Source organism: Salvelinus alpinus, chromosome 1 (assembly GCF_045679555.1).
Source record: "Salvelinus alpinus chromosome 1, SLU_Salpinus.1, whole genome shotgun sequence".
Lineage (NCBI taxonomy): Eukaryota > Metazoa > Chordata > Actinopteri > Salmoniformes > Salmonidae > Salvelinus > Salvelinus alpinus.
The window spans coordinates 64,984,656-65,000,460 of NC_092086.1; the positions used below are offsets into that span (position 1 = coordinate 64,984,656).

Sequence of the window (15,805 nt, forward strand, 5' to 3'; positions counted from 1 at the left end):
CGTTACTCCCCAACCCTGACTGTACTCTATACTGTGCTCTACTGTACTAAACTAAAATATGTATATTTGCTTACTGGGCAGTAGTAGGACAGTCTGGTTGTATTTTTACATCTGATACAGAGATGCGCTGTCAATTGTGTATCATTCTCTCAAGTCGTTTTATAATAATGTGACCCCATAGGCCTATGTTACCAGCAGGCACAGTTATTCAGGATGCGCAATCTGCGTCCTCTCTGACCTGAGCGGCTATTCCTCGCGCACCTAGAACCATAACGCCTCAATATAGCCCGACTATTTGTCCTTTAACATTTAAAATGTACAATTCTAGCATCCAAACTGTGCACCTGTCATTTGAGGAAAGGAAAGAGACATTAAGATCAAGATCACTTTATTGGTCGATTGCATGCAAGGTCCAACGGAAATGTGTACTTTCTGTTTGTCGAGATTGATACACTCTAGGCCTATTTGATTGTGGTGTTGAAAACTCAAACCATGATGTTGAAGTGCCCGAAGTCGGTAATCGGTATGGAGTTATGTATTGCTTATTGGTTGTGTGTGGTGCATTGGCACAGAAACCTGTTAAAAGAAAATGAGTTGCATATATTTTCTATAATTATAAATATAGCATCAAAATGTTGAAAATCTGATTCACCCCTAGCTGATAATTATTTGCAGTCATCTCTGATTGTATTGTAATGAGACAGACAGGGAGAGTCTTGTTCGTGGTGGTCGGCGAACCTTCACCCTTCTGGCCCAAAGCCTTGGGTAGCATCGACAGTGCCACAAAAGCAAGCTTACGTGGAAAAGTCGATATCCACATTTAGACACAGGGTCGCTTACAGTCAGGGGCGTCATGCACTCATTATTTTAGAGGGGGCACAATGGACGTGAGGATGCATTTTTAAAACACCTGAAACTGCCTTTTCTTGCAATCTTGTGCCATAATCATTATGGATCAACTGAAATTGAGAAAACAGTGTAGAATTTTAGCAACCAGGAAATTATAGAATGATTTCCACTAGATAACACAGCCACAAAGGCAGAACAGCTTTCCGATTTTGACAACAGATGCTGCTCTAGCTGGAGAAATCAATAGGAGATTATCACAACCAATCACAACACTGGCGGGTAACTAATACTGTTTAACACTATCATTCCGCCAGATATATTATGGACATTTTCTGAAATTACAATGCAAAAATTTAAATAAGCACCTTTAATTCAATGGGCTCCCGTGTGGTGCAGGGGTCTAAGGCACTGCATCTCAGTGCAAGAGGCATCACTACAGTCCCTGGCTGAGTCACATCTGGCTGTGATTGGGAGTCCCATAGGGCAGTGCACAATTGGCCTGGGTTTGGCTGGTGTAGGCTGTCATTGTAAATAAGAATGTGTTCTTAACTGACTTGCCTAGTTAAATATAAAAAGGGGGGAGGGTGTTCAATTACGATTTTTTACAGTAGAAGGGGAGGGTCATGTGAAAATATGTTTAAAAGTGGGGAGGTGTTTTTTTAATGACACCTGGAGTTGGACCTTATAGATAGAACCTGTTCTCATCTCAGTTACACTATGCTGAGTGGTTTCCCGGAGTCTTCTCCCTTGTCCTCCCCTCTCACCCGCCCATTCCTTACCTATATTTCTCCCTTTCTCAGTCCCCCTCTTTTCTTAGTGAGAAGCAGTCACCTTGTGATGTGTGCTCACTCCGCCTCTTCCCAGCTGATGCTCGCGCCCTGTCAATTTATTTTCTCAGATGAAGAGTTGAGGAAGGGGGAAAAGAAAGCAAGAGGGTCTGCGGGGGTAGCGCAGTTAAAACATCCATGGGTGGTTGTGTGGGCAGTCACCATGATTCTTCAGGCAGTCTAAACGAAAACTCTGACGGAACTGGAGGTAGGAAATAAGTTACATAACGTCGGGGTGGTATTTGGTCTATAGTTGGTGCTTTTTGGTACATGCCAATTTCATGCGTCTTGCCTCCCCATGTCTTCCTTTATTGCAGCCGCCTAGAACATCGTGGCGGCCACGACTATCAATCAGCTCGGATAGCCCATCTGGCCTCGTGCTAATAGCTTCATAGCTAGGCAACATTTTATGATCTTGAAAATGCCTACTGTTCGGTGTTAAATGACTGCCTTTGTCTGCTTTGAATGAAGGCGTTTGATGTTGTAGTTAGCCAGTCGGTTAGCATGCTAGCTAGCTATCTTGCTACATAATACGTTAAATGTGGGTCACCGTTTGGCACAAGAATGTATAAAATCATAATAGTAAACACAAACAATAATGCTTTGCTTTGTTCTCAGATGCATTTTTTTTGCAATCCTGTTGCCTAATTCTGTTTCATTTTCATGCGTCTTTTCTTGGGGTTCGACATTCTAAAGTGGGGGAGCGTACAATTTTTATTCTCAACTAACGTTAACTGCAGGACTCAAGAGGATGGGGGAGTTGCACCAAAAACACCGGTGGTGGTGGGTCTAGATTTCGAGAGAACGCCACCGCTTGGCGCGTTTACGTCTCCGTTAATTGTACTTTATCGCTGTATTCAACAATAACCAATATCTGCATATCTCAGTGACGCATAGTTAATGGATATTATGTTGCCACCGTGTTCATTCATGTAGCACACTGTATCCAAGGCTTTGTGAATGAGAGACTGGTATTAATCTGCTGGTTGGTCTCCTACGACCCTCGGGTCCCTACTTCACGTTGTTATTTCCTCACCTAGTCGGGATTTCCGGTGTCTAATGTTGCATATGTTGTTTTTGTTATGATTGTAACATGGTTTGATTGAGCTTGTGGTTGTGGGGATGAGGCTTGTACAGGCAGACAAAGAAGAAGTGTAAATGTTGTCTCCTTGCATAGATAAAAGTTATTGATCTTCTTCATGTTTGCATGGCACACCTAGGCAATGCACTTGTCCCTGAGGTGGGCCTCCCAATGCAACAGTGTCTTGGGATCACTGTGTTACCACATGTTATTAGGCCCACACTGTTATATTGCTATAACCAGGAAGCAAAGTTTTAGCCTGGGTACCAGTTAGTTTAGCTAACATTTCACTCCTTGCCATGAGGAGTTGGCAAGAGAGCAGAAACAGACTGGCATGCACCCAGGCTAGTGACGTTTGTGTTGTATGCAAATGTACACTGTTGAACATTTGTGGAGCTAATGTAACTTGCAACTGTCAAGATTCTACATAATGATGTAAAGTAGAGCGAGATGAGGAGAGCAAGATAGGGATCCATCCAGGGAAAGGCTTAACCCAGGGGGGTTGTTCTATATGAATTCAATCGCATTCTGACGGCACCCCTTTTGATTTGACGGAACCTTCCAAACATGTTTGTCCGTGGCAGAAGTGGTCAGAAAGTGACTTTTTGTACCCGAATGCCAAAACATTCAGGAAGTGGAGGTGCTCAAAGTTGACCTATTTTCCATGTCCCACCCTACCGTGAGACATCGGTCTTAGTCACTGAAAAATATAAACAGTTGAGTTTTATATAAATTGAAAGTTTACAAACAGGGTTGTCGAAATATTTTATGATTTCTTGAAACAGGTTTTTAAATAAATATCTTTTTTATTTTTATTTAAAGGGTGCAATCGAGAGTTCAAACAACAACAAAGCCATCACTCCACTACTAGTTTTGGTAAATAGCTGAGGGAGGGGCTTGAGAAATAAAACCACTCTCAAATTCGTAGACAGCTATGGATGTAAGGACTGACCATCCATGAGATCAAAATGATAGTTTTAACCATGTAGCAGAACGAGCTCTATTATAGTGGCCTCTGGGACATTCTAATGCCTTGATTCCATCTGAAATACACAGCTAAATTTATTGAATATTACTTGAACGACTTTATCTCCCAGATTGGTAAAAATGAGTTGCGGTATTGAGTAGAACGATGGGACTTTTATCATTTAAAATGACTGAATTCAGTGTGGTGTGTTGGATATCGGCCAGGCCTATTTGATCATGACATTTTTTTTACATTAAACCTGTCTTCTATTGAGATTAAAGCCATATTTAGAGTTTTACTGCAAGATATGAATTGTCACAATGATGTTTGTTCTTCAAATGATGTATTTTATTGACTCTGCGGCTGTGGACACTTAGGGTAAGGAAACCAATTTGTAATTTGGGTGACCTATCCCTTTATCACTTTGGCCTGTCAATCAATCACTGTGGGTGGGATTGTCAGTGGAGGGGGCAGGATGTTTGAGTCAAAGTGGCATGTCTGAAACCCTATCAAATCAATCACTGTGGGTGGGACTTTGAGGGAAGGTGGTAGATTTGTAATCGAGTCAGAGAAACTAGTCCAATCTACTCTTTGAATTTCATTTATTGTGGCAAAAACCTAAGAAAAAAGGTTGTGTTCTGTCAAGTACACATGGATTCCCTGTTGAGAAACAATATAGAATTGCAGGAAAATGGTTTTAAAATTGCTAAAACAAGTCACTTTAGAAATCACTGGCAAGTCTCGACATTGGCTTAGAATCCAAGGAAAATACAAACAAGATATTTGGTTTACTTGTCCCTATGCGATACAGTAACGGAGAAGGGCGACATCTTACGAGTTCCAACTTTGCTATATAGTGACTTTTGTCTTTATCTTTACTTTTTTTTGTACAGTTCATACTATTATCACATATGACCGCCAAGCACTTCTCGACATCAGATCAACAGTTACTAACCTCAATGTCTACTTCAACTACAACTCGGCCTCAGCTGTTCCACTGTTCGTACCGGACCCTATTCCTTTGTTCCATGGGCTGCCAAAACACTGCAGGCGTAGACAAGGTGGAGTCCTGGTGAAATTGAGGCGAAGAGCGAATCAAATGGCGTTCCCCTCAGTTATATTGGCAAATGTCCAGTCACTCGAGAATAAGATGGGAGACTCGACCGAAGCTTGTCCATCAGCGAGACTTGAAAAGTTGCAAAATTATGTCTTACTGAGACGTGGCTGGTTGATAACGCTATGCACGTAGTACTCAGTGGATTCTTCATGCAGCGACAGAATCGAACGGCGGCTTCGGGGAAGTTAAAAGGAGGTAGTGTTTTCTTTTCTTTTTTTCCCCCCTCATAAATGGCAACTGGTGTTCTGCTTCAATTGTGAAAGAAATCTTGAGCTTTTGCTCACCTGATATAGAATACCTCATGGTAAGCTACAGACCTTTTTTATCTACTAAGAGAGTTCTCATCTGTAATTATCACTGTTGTCTACATCCCTCCACAAGCCAACACCACTCTGGCACTCAACGAACTGTATGGGGCCATAAACAAACAAGAAACCGAGACTTTAACACGGGGAGACTTAAAACCGCCCTACTTCACTTCTACCAAGAAGTCTCCTGCGCCACTAGGGGCGCTAAAGACCACTTTTATTCTAAGGACGTATTCAAGAAAGCCCACTACGACCTCCGAGACATCAAACGTGCAAAAGGACAATATAGGAGGAAGGTCAAATCCTATTACACCGGCTCCGACGCTCGTCGTATGTGGCTGGGCTTGCATTCGATAACTGATTACAAAGGGAAACCCAGCCACGAGTTCTGCGTCACTGGGCAACTCCTAAATTCCTTTTTATGCTCGCTTCGAGGAATATGACACTCTGCCTTGCGTGGAATGCCCCTGTTTTTCCGGATGACTATAATCTCTCTCTGTGGCGGATTTGTGAGCAAACCGTTTAAACAGGTTAACAATCACAAGGCTGAGACTGAATACCAAGGCCCTTTCTCAAAGCGTGCGCAGACCAGCTGGCAGGTGTCTTCATAGACATGTTCAATCTCTCCTTGTCTCAGTCTGTAATCCCAACACTTCAAGCTGACCGCCCTGTTCCCAAGAGGTCTAACTTAACCTGCTTAAATGACTATCGCCCTGTAGCCCTCACATCTGTAATGATGAAGTGCTTTGAAAGGCTGGTCATGACACACATCAACACCATCATCCCAGACACCCTGGACTCACTCCAATTTGCATACCGTCCCAACAGATCCACAGATGACGCAATCTCAATTGCACTTCACACCACCCTCTCCCAACGGAACAAGAGAGGAAATAACTATGTGAGAATGCTGTTCATAGACTACAGCTCAGCGTTCAACACCATAGTCCCCTCAAGCTCATCACCAAGCTAGGGACCCTGGGACTGAACTAACAGGCTCTGAGACAGCTTCTACCCTCAACCCATAAGATTGCTAAATAGCCAGACTACTAAATAGTCTACTAATGGTACCCAAACTATCTTGCACTGACCCTACACAAACTCTCACTAGACTATATACATATACTATACACACACTACATTGACACTCCCACACACATTCACTACATACGCACTCACACACACACACACACACACACACACGCATACCAACACAAACACACATGCATACACCATTTTTTAAATTTAACTAGGCAAGTCAGTTAAGAACAAATTCTTATTTACAATGACAGTCTACTAATGGTACCCAAACTATCTTGCACTGACCCTACACAAACTCTCACTAGACTATATACATATACTATACACACACTACATTGACACTCCCACACACATTCACTACATACGCACACACACACACACACACACACACACACACACACACACGCATACCAACACAAACACACATGCATACACCATTTTTTAAATTTAACTAGGCAAGTCAGTTAAGAACAAATTCTTATTTACAATGACGGCCTACCAAAAGGCAAAAGACCTCCTGCGGGGACGGGGGCTGGGATTTAAAAAATTATAAAAAGACAAAACACATCACGACAAGAGACAACACAACACTACATAAAGAGAGACCTAAGACAACAACACAGCAAGGCAGCAACACATGTCAACACAGTAGCAAAACAACATGGTAGCAGCACAAAACATGGTACAAACATTATTGGGCACAGACAACAGCACAAAGGGAAAGAAGGTAGAGACAACAATACATCACGCAAAGCAGCCACAACTGTCAGTAAGAGTGCCCATGATTGATTCTTTGAATGAAGAGATTGAGATAAAACTGTCCAGTTTGAGTGTTTGTTGCAGCTCGTTCCAGTCGCTAGCTGCAGCGAACTGAAAAGACGAGCGACCCAGGGATGTGTGTGCTTTGGGGACCTTTAACAGAATGTGACTGGCAGAACGGGTGTTGGAGGATTAGGGTTGCAGATACGGGGGAGTGAGGTCTAAGAGGGTTTTATAAATAAGCATCAACCAGTGGGTCTTGCGATGGGTGTACAGCGATGACCAGTTTACAGAGGAGTATAGAGTGCAGTGATATTTCCTATAAGGAGCATTGGTGGCAAATCTGATGGCCGAATGGTAAAGAACATCTAGCCTCTCGAGCACCCTTACCTGCTGATCTATAAATTATGTCTCTGTAATCTAGCATGGGTAGGATGGTCATTTGAATCAGGGTTAGTTTGGCAGCTGGGGTGAAAGAGGAGCGATTTACGATAGAGGAAATCAAGTCTAGATTTAACTTTATCCTGCAGCTTTGATATATGCTGAGAGGACAGTGTACCGTCTAGCCATACTCCCAAGTACTTGTATGAGGTGACTACCTCAAGCTCTAAACCCTCAGAGGTAGTAATCACACCTGTGGGGAGAGGGGCATTTTTCTTACCAAACCACATGACCTTTGGTGTACTCCCTTGGTGACTGGCTGAGACAGCAGATTTTCTGACTTTATTCACTGCACTCTTTGAGAGCGGTAGTTAGCGAACCAGGCCAAAGACCCCTCCGAGACACCAATACTCCGTAGCCGGCCCACAGGAATGGAATGGTCTACCGTATCAAACGTTTGGCCAAGTCAATAAAAATAGCAGCACAACATTGCTTAGAATCAAGGGCAATGGTGACATCATTGAGGACCTTTACGTTTGCAGTGACACATCCATAACCTGAGCGGAAACCAGATTGCATACCAGAGAGAATACTATAGACCTCAAGAAAGCCAGTCAGTTGATTATTGACAAGTTTTCCAACACTTTTTATAAAGAGGGCAAAATAGAAATAGGCCTATAACAGTTAGGATCAGCTTGATCTCCCCCTTTAAATAAAGGATGAACTGTGGCTGCCTTCCAAGTAATGGGAACCTCCCCAGAGAGGAGAGACAGGCTTGGCGATGATAGGGGCAGCAACCTTAAAGAAGAAAGGGTCTAAACCATCTGAGCCAGATGTTTTTTTGGGGTTAAGTTTCAGGAGCTCCTCTAGCACCTTGGACTCAGTGACTGCCTGCAGGGAGAAACTTTGTAGCTGGGCAGTGGACAAAGCGGAAGAAGCATCGGGGATAGTCGCATTAGAAGGGGTGGGAGATGAGGGAATGTTGGACGGGCAAGGAGGCATGGCTGAATCAAATAGCAATCTTGACTTAATGAAGTGGTGATTAAAGAGCTCAGCCATGTGCTTCTTGTCAGTAACGACCACATCATCAACATTAAGGGACATGGGCAGCTGTGAGGAGGAGGGTTTATTCTCCAGGTCTTTAACCGTTTTCCAGAACTTCTTTAGGTTAGACCCACAGAGATAGAACTGCTCCTTAAGCATGTCCCAGTTTAGGTCACCTAGCAGGACAAATTCAGACTTAGTGTAAGGGGCCAGGAGAGAGCTTAGGGCAGGTAGGGTACATGCCGGTGCTGATGGAGGACAATAGCACCCAGCAACAGTCAACAAAGTGCTATTTGAAAGTTTTTAATACTTAAAACCAGCAATCAAATATTTGGGGTCAGACAGGGTGGAGACAACCGAGCACTGAAGGTGATCCTTGGTAAAGATTGTCGCTCCCCCACTTTTGGAAGATCTGTCTTACCAGAAAGGTTAACATCAGTATTCAAAACACTCTTCCTTAACCACGTCTCAGTAATGACTAACACATCTGGATTGGAGCTGTGAACCCACACTTTCAATTGATCCATTTTAGGTAATAAGCTTCTAGTGTTAACGTGCAGAGAATCCAGGCTTTTACGGGAGTAGAAATCAGTGAAGCACTAGTCAGAATTGGGGCTATCAACAGTAGGTGTGCCAGGGTGTACATGCACATTTCCAGATATAATCAACAGTGATACAATCAAGGCACGGCAGAGGACAGGGAAGGGAGAGATCTGCAGTGCTGATTTATGACATCTGAATGTGCATCAGGTGGCAACAAGATCATATTGTATAGCAATTACATCACGTAACATGAATACAATGCCGGCGAGAGGTGTTTTAGAATGGGATGGGAGGCCAATAGAGAGTCAGAGTCCCGAGTGTGGGAACAAACAGTCTTTCCCACGGTTGGGTAAAGAAAGTTCGTGATCAACAAAGCTTTCAGGAGTCTTGAGGCAAATGGCAAAATGCACAATAAATAAATAAAATGTATAACGACTTGGGGCTAGCTTGAGACCCACTTTTACACTAATTTGCTGCTGCTACTCTGTTCTACTCTTATTATTATCTATCACTTTACCCTGCCTTCATGTACATATCTACCTCAAATACATTGTACCTTTGCACATTGATCTGGTACTTTCTGTATATAGCTCCATTCTTGTGTATTTTATTTCTTGTTAATATTTTATTCTTTTAACTCTGCATGGTTGAGGAGCACTCGTAAGCAAGCTTTTCACCGTAAAGTCTACACCAGTTGTATTTGGCATGTGACAAATACAATTTGATTAGATTATTTTTTTTAACTACGTTGTATGATTTATGAATAGCAAAGGCAGAGTCACAGTTCACACTATTGTTGAGGAACTCTGGTTGGCTGAGCAAGGCACCCTGGTGTGTGTGTTGTGAGGTGAAACCAGAGCCACCTGCCAGTGCTGCGTTGTGTGTGGGATCTCCAGACCTCCTCACGCCATCCCTGCCTCACCTGTGCGGCCCAGTCATCATTGCGACAAGGTTGTGTGGAAAATATACAGCCAGTGAAATAGAACTCCGGTGTATTTGTAATCTCCCTCGGCCTGTTGCACAGACCAGGACAGGAGACGTTATTGCTGGTCATAATAATCAGTAGTCGGGAGAGCAAGAAGATACAAACCCCTCATGTACCACTACCAACATCCTGTGTTACTGTCATCATGACCCACAGCAGCTATGACCAGACCGGAGTCATATTCTATATCGATATCTCCATATATGGCTATCTAAGACCATACAGACATGATTTATGTTAGATGTATCTCAGTCTGTCATTTATAGAGCCATGAGCTGTCCTGTACTTGTCACACTGGCAGGCATGTTAGTCCCCAGGTGTCCTCCTGACTGCCCTCATACTATCATATCATAGTGGGACTGGGGCTAAGTTCAGTTGCAAGACTGGAGGGACAATGAGTATTGAAAACCATGCCAAGATGAAGTGTTGTAATGAGGGACGAGCTATCCACATTTCCTCAGTGCTCTTAAATGGTGACTGTATTTATTTTAATTACTCTGTGTTGAGTCTGGCATTTCAGGGTGGGGTTTGATCTAGGGTTGAGCGGTATCCAGATTTTCATACGGTTTCTGTACCATACGGTATTACCGGAAGTGCACACAAGGGGTGCTATTTCTTTTAACACACAAAACAATTTAGGCAACAGGGATTTTTAACCAAGAAGCTTGATTTTGCCATATAGCCACTTGGCTAGCAAGTTAGCAAACCAAATTCATAGCTGAAGCCCTGAGCTGGATGCAATTTATTTGGCACATCTTAAATGGTTATCTTATAGTGGGCCCCACCCCCCAAAAATAGACACTGATTTTACGGTATTGAAAATCATACTGTTGGTGTGTCTAAATACCTGGGTATATGGTATATCGCCCAAGCCTAGTATTCAGACCCATTGACTTTTTCCACACTTTGTTACGTTACAGCCTTATTCTAAAAATTGATTAAATAGTTTCCCCCCTTTATTAATCTACACACAATACCCCATAATGACAAACCAAAAACAGGTTTTCAGAAATGTTTGCAAATGTATAATTTTTTGTTGTTGTTGAAATGATAGCACATTTTACAAGTATTCAGACCCCCTTTTTTCGCCCCAATTTCGATCTTGTCTCATCACTGCAACACCCCAACGGGCTCGGGAGAGGCGATGGTGGAGTCATGCAACCTCCGAAACATGACCCGCTAACCGCGCTCCTTAAAACCTGCCAGCTTAACCCGGAAGCCAGCCGCACCAATGTGTCGGAGGAAACACCGTTCAACTGGCGCCCTGGTCAGCCTGCAGGCACTCGGCCCACCATAAGGAGTCGCTAGGGCGCGACGAGCCAAGTAAAGCCCAAACCCTCCCCTAACCCGGACGACGCTGGGCGAATTGTGCGCTGTCCTATGGGACTCCCGGCCACGGCCGGCTGTGGCACAGTCCGGGAATGAACCCGGGTCTGTAGTAATGCCCTAGACCGCTGCGCCACTCGGGAGGCCCTGATGCTACAAGCTTGGCACACCTGTATATGGGGAGTTTCTCCCATTCTTCTCTGCAGATCCTCTCAAGCTCTGTCAAGGTGGATGGGGAGCACCGCTATTTTCAGGTCTCTCCAGAGATGTTTGATCGGTCTCAAGTCCAGACTCTGGCTGGGCCATTCAATGACATTCAGAGACTTGTCCCGAAGCCACTCCTGCGTTGTCTTGGCTGTGTGCTTAGGGTCGTTGTCCTGTTGGAAGGTGAACCTTCACCCCAGTCTGACGTCCAGAGCGCTCTGGAGCAGGTTTTCATCAAGGATCTCTCTGTACTTTGCTCCGTTCATCTTTCTCTCTCCCAGTCGATGCCGCTGAAAAACATCGCCACAGGCTCATTGTCCACCCTCCCTCCCAGAAGCCCAGAAGGGATGAGAGATCCAAGCCAATGGGTTCGTAGCTGCTGAACTCCGCAGCACACACACTGCTGAATGTATATATTTTTTTCTCTTGCTTTGTTTTCTCTTTTCCATATTATGTCTATCTCTGATAAGCTACCCAGGAAAGGGCTTAAAATAGCCCATATTTATATATGTAGCCTTAGAAATAAGGTTCATGAAATCAATAACTTTCTAACATCAGATAATGTTAATATATTAGCCATTTCTGAGACTCAGTTAGATAATTCATTTGATGATACAGCAATAGCAATATAACATCTATATAAGAGACATAAATGCTTATGGGGGAGGTGTTGCTGTATATATTCAGAGCCACATCCCTGTAATGCTTAGAGAAGATCATGTGTTATTAAAGTGTTGTGGTTGCAGGTTCACTTGGCACATCTAAAGTGAAATGCTTGATAGTATGTGATGTGAACCAAGAGGTCTCCTTTCTTGGGGGCCAGAATATTGACTGGTTTTCATCAAGCTGCCCGCTCAAGAGGAAGCTTCTCACTGTAACCAGTGCTTGTAATCTGGTTCAGGTTATTAATCAACCTACCAGGGTGTTTACAAACACTACAGGAACAAGATCATCCAAATGTATTGATCACATTTGTAGAACTTTGTTCTAAATCTGTACCCATACCCATTGGATGCAGTTATCACAATTGAGTGACTGTATCCAGGAAAGCCAAAGATAATACAAAAGATTTTGCCGTGGGGATGAAGTTAAAAATATTTGTTGCTCTGATGTGATTAATCAGGAGCATCCAGATGCTGCACTTGAGGAATTTATGAAATGCTTCTTCCAATTATTGAGAAACATGCACCCGTTAAGAAACTGACTGTTAGAACTGTTAAGGCTCCATGGATTCATGAGAAATAGAAAAACTGTTTGTTTGACAGATGGGGCAAAAGGAGTGGCTAAGTCTGGCTGGCGCTCTGACTGGCTGACTTACTGCAAATTGAGAAATGATGTGACTAAACTGTATTATGAATCCAAGATGAATGATAGAAAAACAACTTTGGAGTACTTTAAATTAAATTATTGGAAAATTCAAATTGAACTCCATCGTTCATCGAATCAGATGGCTTATTCATCACAAAACCATTTGATGTTGCCAATTATTTTTAATGATTACGTCATTGGCAAAGTGGGCAAACGTTGAGCCATTGTATTCATGCATTAAAAAAAGAAGAAAAGCATTGCAAGTTTTAATTTTGTAAAGTTAGTGTGGGAGAAGTGGAGAAAGTGTTATCGATCAATAATGACAAACCTCCTGGCATTGACAACTTAGATGGAAAGCTACTGAGGATGGTAGGAATGGCTATAGAGTCAGCTATCTGTCATATCTGTAATTTGAGCCTAGAGGAAAGTCTTTGTCCTCAGGCCTGGAGGGAAGCCAAAGTAATTCCGCTAACCAAGAGTAGTAAAGCGGCCTTTACTGGTTCTAACAGCAGACCTATAAGCTTGATGCCAGCTCTTGAAAAAGTTGTTTGTCCAAATATAATGCTATTTCTTTGTAAACAAATTAACAGACTTTCAGCATGCTTATGGAGAAGGCCCCGTGTGGCTCAGTTGGTAGAGCATGGCGCTTGCAACGCCAGGGTTGTGGGTTCATTCCCCACGGGGGGACCAGGATGAATATGTATGAACTTTCCAATTTGTAAGTCGCTCTGGATAAGAGCGTCTGCTAAATGACTTAAATGTAAATGTAAGGGCACTCAACATGTACTGCACTGACACAAATGACTGATGATTGGTTGAAATACATTTTTAAAAAGAAGATTGTGGGAGCTGTATTGTTAGATTTCAGTGCAGCCTTTGATATTATTGACCGTAACATGTGTTATGGCTTTTCAACCTCTGCCATATCTTGGATTCAGAGCTATCTATCTAATAGAACTGAGGGTTTTCTTTGATGGATGCTTCTCTAATATCAAACATGTAAAGTGTGGTGTACTGCAGGGCAGCTCTCTAGGCCTTCCACTCTCTTTTTTTCTATTTTTACTAATGACCTACCACTGGCATTAAAGAAAGCATGTGTTTCTATGTATGCTGATGATTCAAGCATATACCCATCAGCAACCACAGCTAATGAAGTCACTGAAACCCTTAATGCTGACTATAAATACTATGCATGCCAGTCTCTCTTCTTTAAGAGTTGAGGTGAGACTGAATGCATCACTTCTTTTTATAAGAAACATTGTTGAAAATCCCAAATTGTTTGCATAGTCAACTTACACACAGCTCTGACACACACACTTACCCCACCAGACATGCCACCAGAGGTCTTTTCACAGTCCCCAAATTCAGAACAAAGTCAAGGAAGCATACAGTATTAGATATTATTGCATGGAACTCCGTTCCATCTCATATTGGTCAAGTGAACAGCAAACTTGGTTTAAAAAAACAGATAAACCAACACCTCGTGGCACAACGCCTCACGGTAAACACTGTGCCTTTTTGATTATTATTATTTTTTTAGTTCTGTCCTTGAGCTGTTGTCTATTAATGTTTTGTGTGGACCCCAGGAAGAGTAGCTGCTGCTTTTCCAACAGCTAATGGGGATCCTAATAAAATACCAAAATACAGAATGATGTTGCCACCACCGTGCTTCACCGTAGGGATGGTGCCAGGTGTCCTCCGGACGTGACGCTTGGCATTCAGGCCAAAGAGTTCAATCTTGGTTTCATCAGACCAGAGAATCTTGTTTCTCATGGTCTGAGAGTCCTTTAGGTGCCTTTTGGCAAACTCCAAGCGGGCTGTCGTGCCTTTTACTGAGGTGAGTGTCGTGTCTGTGACTATCATAAAATTTGTAGACTGTTATTTATATCAAATCAGTTCTCTAGGTTGAATTATTACGTGATTTAATCATGTAAACATTAATTAACTAGGCAGTCGGGGCACCACGGAAAATGTTAAGATTAATGTTATAATTTTCCGAATATAACTTAGTCTCATTCCAAACATCGTAAAATAATTGGTTATCTGCACAAACCCTAGTTAACATAATGAATCAGCAATAGACAAATTGGCTCAATTATTTATTTACTAACTAACTAAATAATCACAGAAATATATCAAACAAACTGTAGATATTGGTTACTAACAATGATAAAGTCCCTAGTGGGCTAAGCCGATATGAAGGCTTGGTAGACAAAGGAAAGGGGTAGGGACAGAGAGAGGGGGAAAGACAAAATGGAATCACTACACACAGTCTATAATTATATTAATTGAAATGCTAATCCTTTGCCCATGAACGGCCGCTCATTCTGAAAGAAATTGCAATGTACATATTTATGCCTGGATGTCGTTGGTGTCTCCGTTAAACACTCCATCGTCCTGTAGATTTCATCAGAGTCTCTGGTTAACTTTCCCAGAAGTCACAATGTCTTTTGTGGTTGTAGGTGGTTAGAATGGATACTTCAGAGTATCTTTCGGAAATATTCTCATAGAATAGATGCTTCGGCGGTTAATAAGAGCAAATCGGATGTCGATTTGCTCTTATTCTGTAGTGATCGATAGTCTCAGAGTTTAACCATTTCCAGCTGTGTAGCCAAACTACAGCTGTATGGTCTCCGTGGCCTATAGAATTGTAGCCATTCCAGCGTGGGGACTCTGTCCTGGTGTTCTCTGACTTCTTAACCATTCAAAACGTCCGGCTTACCTTGGGTCTCTTTGGCATGAAATGTAAATTTCCTCACGGGTGGTTACTTCAGAGTAGAAAAGGGCGGTTCCATGACGCCGACGTAATGTCTATGCTCACGTGGGCTTGGCCATTGATTTGGTTAACTTTATATGAAAACCCATACTCTTGTTTAGAAGGTTAACATCACATTACATATTTTCACAAATGGGTTCATGTTTAATCACATACGTTTCACAATATTTAGATGTAAACTTGACAGCTGGGAAATACAGATATACAGTTATGTGTGTTTCCTGTCCTTCATGAGATCACCAAATGAAACACACTTGTCGTAACTGTCCCTTAAGTGTCCACGGACCAT

The 15,805-nt window shown here is 42.6% G+C and overlaps 1 protein-coding gene across 1 annotated transcript in view; it reads left to right on the forward strand.

The window, feature by feature from the left end:
• Positions 1 to 1,660: 1,660 nt before the first annotated feature.
• Positions 1,661 to 15,805, forward strand: part of LOC139583683 (ubiquitin domain-containing protein 2) — a 77,735-nt gene continuing 63,590 nt past the window's right edge. The window contains exon 1 of the mRNA XM_071415021.1: positions 1,661 to 1,884. Coding sequence (XP_071271122.1) covers positions 1,815 to 1,884 — 70 coding nt within the window. The 5' untranslated portion in view covers positions 1,661 to 1,814. The remainder of the gene's footprint in view (positions 1,885 to 15,805) is intronic.